This window comes from Bidens hawaiensis, unplaced genomic scaffold, assembly GCF_021521415.1.
Source record: "Bidens hawaiensis isolate Kalapana, Puna unplaced genomic scaffold, B.hawaiensis_p1.1 tig00007801_1, whole genome shotgun sequence".
NCBI lineage: Eukaryota > Viridiplantae > Streptophyta > Magnoliopsida > Asterales > Asteraceae > Bidens > Bidens hawaiensis.
The window spans coordinates 377,922-386,909 of NW_027491542.1; the positions used below are offsets into that span (position 1 = coordinate 377,922).

Genomic DNA, 8,988 nt, shown 5'->3' on the forward strand with positions numbered 1-8,988 from the left:
GAGTGTAAAATTTTGTCGTTAGAAACAAAAAGATGTAGTTTATTAAATGAAATTATTAAAAGTTAGCACGCAACCCCTTAATTGTCATAGAATTAACCTTTATAATAAATGAAGAACATTTTGAACACTTGTCACCATACTAGTCTACTTGCTTATGTGTCAAGCAAACGGTTTTTTCATGGTCAACGAGAATTCAATAATGAATTTTAAAAGTAAACATGGTTCAATAGTTCTGGACGCATACCTCTTGGTGGTGACGACCACCATGACACCAATACGATGAAGAAGGTGATCATGACGATAATTAGTTTTCTTGATCTCTATCTAACAATCAAATGTAGCCATAAATTTACTCCCAAATGATACTTGCCTTTCAATGGAACTAAAGCGAAGTGAGGTTAATGGTGAACAAGGTGATGAAGAAAAAAATAATTTATCAATTATGATGAAATTTCATAATATGATTTTCGGTTTAAAATGTGTATATTAACAACTACGATTAGCTTTTGAAAGTTTATTTTACAAGGAATTGAAAAAATCGAATGTTAAAAATGTTATTTATGTAATTTTGTGAACTTTATAATTATGGTTTAAATAAATTGCATGACTTTACACAATTACATATTCAATATTGAATATGTATCGGTTTATTTTTATACACACATCTTTGTTTTTGTTTTAATACACAATATATATTGATGATTTAAAATTAAGAAAGAAACCCCAACATTTATTGTTAAATAAACGTACAAAATTTAAATAATTTCCTTAAAAATATAAGCCAACTTTTATTTTAAAAATTGATTTAAATCTATTATCACAACAATGATTTTCATTTAATGATATTGAAAATATGTTATATACTAAAAGGGTACAAAAATAAGAAATGTGAGAAAGTTTTGTGGGTACACAAAAAAATCCCCTCAAATTGCTTCTTTTTAATAATAAAAAAAATCATAACTCAAAATATAATTAAAAAACGAAAAAAAGACACAGTAAAGAAAACCAACAAAAGACACAATTATAAATAAAAATAAACACAATAAATCGTAAAATATAAAACAATTTGAGTAATATAACATAATATAAAAAAACACAATATAAAGAAAAAAGACACAACTAATGATGATAATAAGTAAAAAAAAAATAATAAACCAAAAGACACAATGATATTTTTTTCTCAACATTGTTACTTTTTTTTGGAGAACGAGAAAGACGGGATAAACATTATTGCATTTTTACTTTTATTTATTTATTTTGAGTTATGATTCTTTATTAATTTTTTCGAGAGGTTTTATTTTGTGGCCACAAATCTTTCTTATCATTCTCATTTTTCTTCCCATTTATATAAACCCGGAAAATTATATTAAAAATCCCAAATTAAAATTTTCATATATTATAATTTTTAATCTTTTTAAAAATAGTTTATTTAACCCGCGTATCAGACAACATATAGCCTACTTTACAATATACAATTATCATCAAATTAACTTCTTAATTGTACAATTATCATCAAATTGTTGCAAAATGAAGTTGTGATAACCAGATTTTAATTATGAATGCCAATAAATATTATAAATTGCTACAACGCAATAGTTTAAAAAAAATAATTTAACTATATATGTTTTCTTCACCCATATTAACTTTTTGTTAATAATGATTTAATATACAGCTACTAGAATTACATGCAAATAGTGTGTGTTTTTAGTTTTTGTATCTCATGATTCATATTAGATAGCTGTCATTTTTTAAAATGTAATAATATACATTCTCATATATTTCAGATTAAAATTGTGTATTATATATTCACATGAATATTTTTATTCAGAAAAATGGTCCACATCCTCTTACTCTTCTAGGTAGATTCATATCAAATAAAACTATAAAGATTTTTAACTTAAAGTTTAAGATGTATTTAATAACCTCATTAGTGCTTTTAAATATATGTTTTGGTCATTTATTATTGCATCAGTTACAAAATAATTATTTGTTTTTCTAGTTTCTTTAACACGCGATCCAATTCGGTCGATCTTTACGAAAATTTGAAGCAAAATTATTAATTACGATTCCGATAAATGACAAACCAATTCATCAAGGTTGGTTTGAAAGGCACGACATGCACGTTGGTTGGATCAACTGAAACGAATTTAACGATCAGCAGTTTAATAAGTGCGTTCAAATTAATAAAGATAGATCATGATTATAAATTGAACTCAACGGTAAATTGTAAAATTAACCATTTGAATCAATTGTAAATTTGTAATCAATTGCAATCACTAAATACATTATTAGTCATACATTTTTACAAACAAATACATTTTGTAGAGGCAAAACCGACACTTATTTTCAAATAATATCTGTTATAATACAATTTATTAAACTTTATGGTTGATTCCAGTGAACATCTAGCTGGAAATTAGAATAGTAACAAACTAATTATTAAAATCTTTCCACTATTATAACTTCCAATCACTCTTTACTATTTAGTTTTAGTATTTTTTATTTTGTTTTTAATTTTTAATAAAGAATTTATTTTAGTCATTATTGTATGTCGGATTTAAATAAAAAATCTCACTCTTAAACTCGTTTGTTTGAAACTTCAAAGACTTTGTCTTTTCAATGAACCACCATCCCATTAATTATTACTATTTAAAAACAATTTTTTAAATTTCTTAGTTGATTATAATTTATTTTTATAGTTAATATTTAACCTTTAGAAGAAAGTTAGAATAATAATAATAATAATAATAATAATAATAAGCTTTCCAATGGAGCAACTCAAGTTAGACGACGCCATGTTTTGGTTCCTAAATGAGAAAGATAACGATAACTTCGGTTTAAGCTTAAGCTCTCCGGTTGAGTCGGTTACCGAGAGTGATGAGGAAGACTACCTTAATGACCTGTCTCAACAGCTCGCTCATTTCACCCTTGAGGGCATGGACACCGTGTGGAAAACAGAACCCAAGGAGGTATGTTAGTGTGACATTCGTCAATTTTTCATATTCGTGTTCAATTCTATTATTATTATTATTATTATTATTATTATTTTAAAACTTAAAACATTTCTTCTACAGTCAACTAGGGTGATGGCGGGGTCACCACAATCAACACTGTGCGGGTTGAACCGTGTTTCGAGCCGAGGAAGCTCTAACTGTCCGTCACCGCCGGCACCGGAATCGTCTTTGAATGTGCTCTCCGCCGCCGCAGGTGAAGTCGCGAGGTTGAGGATGACGGAAGACGTCGGTTTTAAGCAACACGTGGCACCGCATCCACCGAGGAGAGTTCCGAGCCCTAATCCTCAATTCAACCCGATTCAAGCTGCTCAAGTAAATATCAATTTTATTATTTATTAAAATTTTTTAATTGTTTAATTGATTTTGAATTCATTTTAATTAATGTTTTGTTTTTTGTTATGTAGTTGAAGAAGCAACAACTTTTACTGCAGCAACAGCAGCAGTACCAGCAAATTGTGATGCAGAACAGAGGAATTAACGGCGGTGGAAACGCAAATGCGAAGGCGGTGACGCCGCCGTTAACTTCCTGGCCGACTTTTCAGCAATCTCAGCAGCCGCCGGTGGGTTCGGGTTCGGGTATGAGGGCTGTGTTCCTTGGAAACCCTAACACAAAGCGAGAGTGCACTGGCACAGGGGTGTTCTTGCCTCGGCAAATCGGAGCTCCGATTGAACCCCGTAAGAAACGAGGTCCGTTAATTAATATATATATATATATATATATATTTTTTAATTTTATTTAATTTTGTTTTGGTTTTAAATGTTAAATGAAATCTGACATGTATTTACTGCACAATTTTCACTAATCAAAGGGTTGATTTTGACCCGATCTGTTCTGTTTGTCCTGTTTTGTCACTTTCTGTTTACGACTGTGACATTTTGTTATTTAATGATTAATTGATTATTATTTGGTTATCGTATATAGGGTGCTCGACCGTCTTGCTTCCGGATCGAGTCGTGCAAGCTTTGAATCTGAATCTCGAAACTCAAACTCGATCCAATGTCGGTTTGCCTCGCAATAATTACGGTGATTGTCAGATTTTGTATTAAAGTATTAAATATTATTGAATAATGAATTCAAAAAAAAATGTTGATTTTTTATGATATTTGCAGTGACGGATATGAGGTATGGGAACAACAGGAACAATGTTCCAATGGCGGAACCGAGGCGGCAACAACTTGAGAAGGATCTCCGGCTACCGCAGGAGTGGACTTATTGAAGGTGGAGTTAGGGGGTTTGGATTAGGATTAGTGTAGAAGAAGGAGAATAATGTTAGAAGTAGAAGCAACAAGAACAATAACAAAATGGTCGGATTTTGTTATATGATGATTTTGTTTGGGGTGGAGTGATAATGATGAAAGAAATAAGTTTGGTTTTATTTTATTTTTCTTACTATTATATCTTTATTTTATTAATATTATTTTATTTTATTAATAATTGGTTAAGAAGTATGAGTTGACATTCTTTTTTGTTTGAAAAATGGTCCATAGGTTAGCTGTTATTTTATTTTTTAAAGTTTGTAGGAATCAAAATTCCAATCTCACATGGGTGTGGGATAGTTATAAATAATTGAGATTTTATTATTCTATGATTCATATCTTGGTGTTTGGCAAGTAACATGAACTCCCTTTTGAGAATGGGATATTTGATAATTTACGGGTCGTCAATACTCTACCAACCAAAAAAATCAGTTAAACCGTTACTTTTGTTGTGCGTTGATTAAAAGACAACAAAACATGTTAAAAACGCTTGTATTGGCCATATGACCTTTTCAGTATTTTAAAATAGAAACCGGTAATAGTCGTTCATATGACGTTTTCATGTAGTTAAAGATGGAACCGGTAGTAGTTGCTACAGTGTATATTCAAATGATCGTCCTACAATGTATAAGTACTGATTAAAAAATGTTTATTAAACAATTAAGGCTTGTTCATTTTATTATTTACTTAATTCATTTGGAATGCAAGTGTATCTTAAATGTATGATTACAAATTTGAACAACCTTAGCTAATAATGGTCGGCCATCATGACTACGAGTTTAACAAATGCATGTGAGGTATATGTCTTTTTGTTTGGTTTAAATGCTTTAATATTATTTTAATATTTTATGTAATTAGCTGTTAATAATCATATAGTATTGTATTAATTTAATTAATACTAACACTAATTACTGTTAACCGTTTTTGGGATATTAATTTAGTTATATACTTTTTTAATTTTTTTAATAACCACTTGTTTTTATATTTATTTTTATACAAAATATGGTGGGAGTAGAATAATAATTGCTTAAAGAAGAAGATATATGATTGGTAAGTCATGAGTGTGTGAAGAGTGGGGTTTCCTATGAGCTGTCTATAAGTTGTACAACACAATATATGCAATCAAGCCTTTGATCTTGCTTTCCCTATAATCTTACACTTTCCCACATAATCTACTATTAGTATAACACCATCAAATCAAGTTTAAATCGGAAACTCGTTAACGATAAATTAGACATCTTTAACCATTTCGTCATAATCGGGTTTTACTCAAATGGGTAAAATTGACAAATCGTCAGTTACAACAAGACCAAAGCTTTTATACCTATTTAAAATCTTTTGTTATAAGTAACTAATGAATTATTGACGCGTTATGATTTAACTAAATATTCTGACTAAACGGAACTAATATCAAGAAAGGAAAGTGACATCTGTTACTAAAAAGTAGATGCAACCACATTATTATTTGGACAAAGTCACAAAGGTGATGAAAGAGGTTAATGTTTTGGTATGGTAGATAGAACATACAAGTACATTAGAAGAAGCAATCGGTGAGGTTTACAAGTGTGAGATGCCTCTCTAGGGCCCTTTGAAACAATCTTAGTCTACGTTAGCATTTTTGGCCCCATGGGTGGACCTAAGTGTGAGAATGGGCAACCGCACTCCATAAAAATGTTTTTTTTATTGTTATATACTCGCTAAAATAATTTCATCCCGTAATATTTTATGATCCACATCCCATTTCGAAGCGTATGACCCCTAAGAAAAACCAATTTTTTTTTTAATATAATTAATTGATCTAGATGAAACACTAGTATAACGCACAAATTATTGAACATTCAATTTTTAAGTAATTGGGTCCAATGTGCAAACGTTCAATGTTTTAACTCAAGCACATGATTAATTTTTAAACCCTAATTAAAAAAAACAAGGACTAAAGAAGCGGCAAGTAGAGGCCCCATGAAAAAAAGTTTTGGTTTCGCCACTTTAGACGTCTGAGTCAACGCTCTAAGAAAACTAGTACTGGAAACCGATTCTCATATGATGGGTATTAAAAATCATGAGATGTCATGATTAGTTAAAAATTTAAAGAATGGGAACGGTGAACAAAATTGGAAAGGGTTTTATGAAATGGGATATGTTTCACAAAATTGAAGGTCGGTGCCGGTTGGGGCTAACATTAACCGAGCAAATAATTGAAGGCCGGTAATACAAACTTTTGAGAAAACTATCTATTTTCTTTATTTAGATGTGTCAAAAATTGGGTTCCAATATGTAGAAACATAGATATTACATCAATATAGCAGGTAGACGGGCAACAAGCTGCGCCGCCACCCCTTTCTGAATTGCAAACCCTAACCTGCTAAAGACATACCCCTGCCCATTTGGAGTCGACACATTGCTATGCACAACCTGTTGGACCCTGGTTAGAAAACGGATAGCTTCCGGTGCCAAGGAGCCAAATGTATCAAAAGCCAGAGGGACAAAAACATGTTGGTTCTCTTCGCAGGCTTTAGCATGTTTATCTACTGATGGAAGACTAATATTGTTAAAATTGGTGATAGGAAGTTTGTCTTCATATTTCTTTTTTCTTATTCAAAGCCCCGCATCATGTTATTGATTCCTTATAAAAACTCAGAAAAGAATTTTTATGAGGTGGAACCGTAGAAATGAAAAAAAAAGTAAAAAAATACATTGGATAGCGATGGAGAAAGTCGTTATTGCAAAATGATTGGGTGAGCTAGGAGTGGCCTCGTTAAGGGCGGCTATTACGTCTATGTTAGCTAAATGGTGGTGACGTTTCAAGTTGGAAGTAAGTAAATTATGGAGATTGGTAATAGATGCTTTGCACCAAAATAATAGAAGCTGTGTAATGGTTCCTTCACTGATATTAATTAATGGTTCTTTTGTGTGGGATGTTTGTATGGAGAAGAAATCCATGCCAACAAGCTAAAGTTTTGGAATTGAAGGAATGGTTGGATTTATTAAGCCCATTTAAAATCTTTACTGGGCTTCATAATTGAAAACGGAAATTGGATCTGGGGAATGGGCTCTCGACGAGGTCCATTAGAGAAAGGCTCGACTCGTTTCGTATTAAGAATGGTGACTATAATTACATATGAAATAATTGGATTCCGAAAAAAGTGAATATTTTTAATTTGGAATATGCTCAACACCTTTTTGTATAGTGTTCCCTTGCAAACTGTATTTGGTCCATAATTAGTTAATGGTGTAAGCTGCCTAGTATTTTTTCCTAGGTAGTTGGGTAAAGATGAAAATGGTTCAAGTTATCTGTTTAGAGCGCCAGAAATAACAAGATTTTTTTATAAGATTGTGAGAGATATCAAAGCATTGTTTGTAAAGTTGGTTCATAGATAAAAAATAATGTTTTCTTATGGGATATGTGGCTATTGGTATTATTGTGGTTATTGATAATATTTATATTGTGTATCATGTGATACCCATGTGTATCATATTTTAATGAGTGTTGTTAAATGTACCTCTCGGTATGATTTTTATTAAATGCTCCTCCTCTTGAATATATCAAATCAATTCATATTTACTCTTAACATTATTTGCATACATATTAGTCCATTCAACATTTTATTTCACTAAATAGTATCCACTAAATATATCAAATTTAAAACTATTTCGTTATAATTAATTGTTTTTATTATTAATTAATATATATTTTTTATTTTAATAGTGTCAATATTAGTATCAGTTTTTCACACACACATATTTATATATAGTTTTACAAATATATAAAGCATCGACGGTGATAATAATAAATATTATTATGATTAAGGACAAGAAACACAAAAGGAGATAAATAAAAAAATAAAAATAAAACTTTTAAAGAGAGATTATAAAATTAAAAAAAATGTTAAAGGGTAGTAATATGTCAAATAAAATTGTTGAAAGAAGTCAAAGTTCAGGGGAGGGAATATGAGAAGTAAGGGAGAAGGTGCGCTTAGCCTAACTCTATTTTAGTTTCTAATAGTCATATGAATAAAAGAAAAAAATTTATAATGGCTAAAAAAGAGATGTAATTGAAAATACTAACGAGTACTCTTTAACAAACTAACGAGTGATTACCTAATGGATAAAAATCAAGTATGAGACGCCGTTTTACAGATATATACAAGACTATGATTACCAATACTTACCCAATTAGACTCTTAATTGTGGGGCGTTGTGAGGGCTATATGGGGGTTGGACTTTGAACACCGCAAAAGGGCTAGTTCGGGAATGTGGTGGGGGTGGGGGGTATGGTGAAGATGGGCGATTTGGAGGTGGGTTGGTGAGCCCTCTTGGTTTTCAATGGTTAAATAACCGTTAAATTAGTAAACAAAATCTAATATTCTATTTGTATACACCTCGTTTTATTTAACACCCTAATACAACCATCTCATTCTCCTCTCTAGACTTTCAAATTTTCTTTAAAATAATGCCGATGACTAAAGTAGTTGTGTTTTTTTTATTTAGTTTGTTTTTGATGTTTTCAAATTTAATTTAAGCATTGTTATATTACCATTTACTCTTTATTAATATTGTGCTGGCTAAAAAAGCAAGAAAGGAAACAAGTTTAAAGCCTCTTGGGGCTTAAAACCACAACGAGCGACATAACATAGGGGTTTTAAAGCTCAATGCTCATGTGGCAGTTACGTAGCACTATAGAGAGGCTTTAAAGCTCCATCTACAATGAAAAGTCTTA

At 30.8% G+C, this 8,988-nt stretch overlaps 1 protein-coding gene across 1 annotated transcript; it reads left to right on the plus strand.

Annotated features, from left to right (window-relative positions):
• Positions 1-3,076: 3,076 nt before the first annotated feature.
• On the plus strand, positions 3,077-4,274 carry LOC143636152 (uncharacterized). Its single transcript, XM_077103818.1, has 4 exons — positions 3,077-3,326; positions 3,419-3,701; positions 3,937-4,038; positions 4,125-4,274. The coding sequence occupies exons 1-4, from the start codon at positions 3,087-3,089 to the stop codon at positions 4,229-4,231; spliced, it is 732 nt and encodes a 243-aa protein (XP_076959933.1). The 5' UTR covers positions 3,077-3,086; the 3' UTR covers positions 4,232-4,274.
• The last annotated feature ends 4,714 nt before the right edge of the window (positions 4,275-8,988 follow it).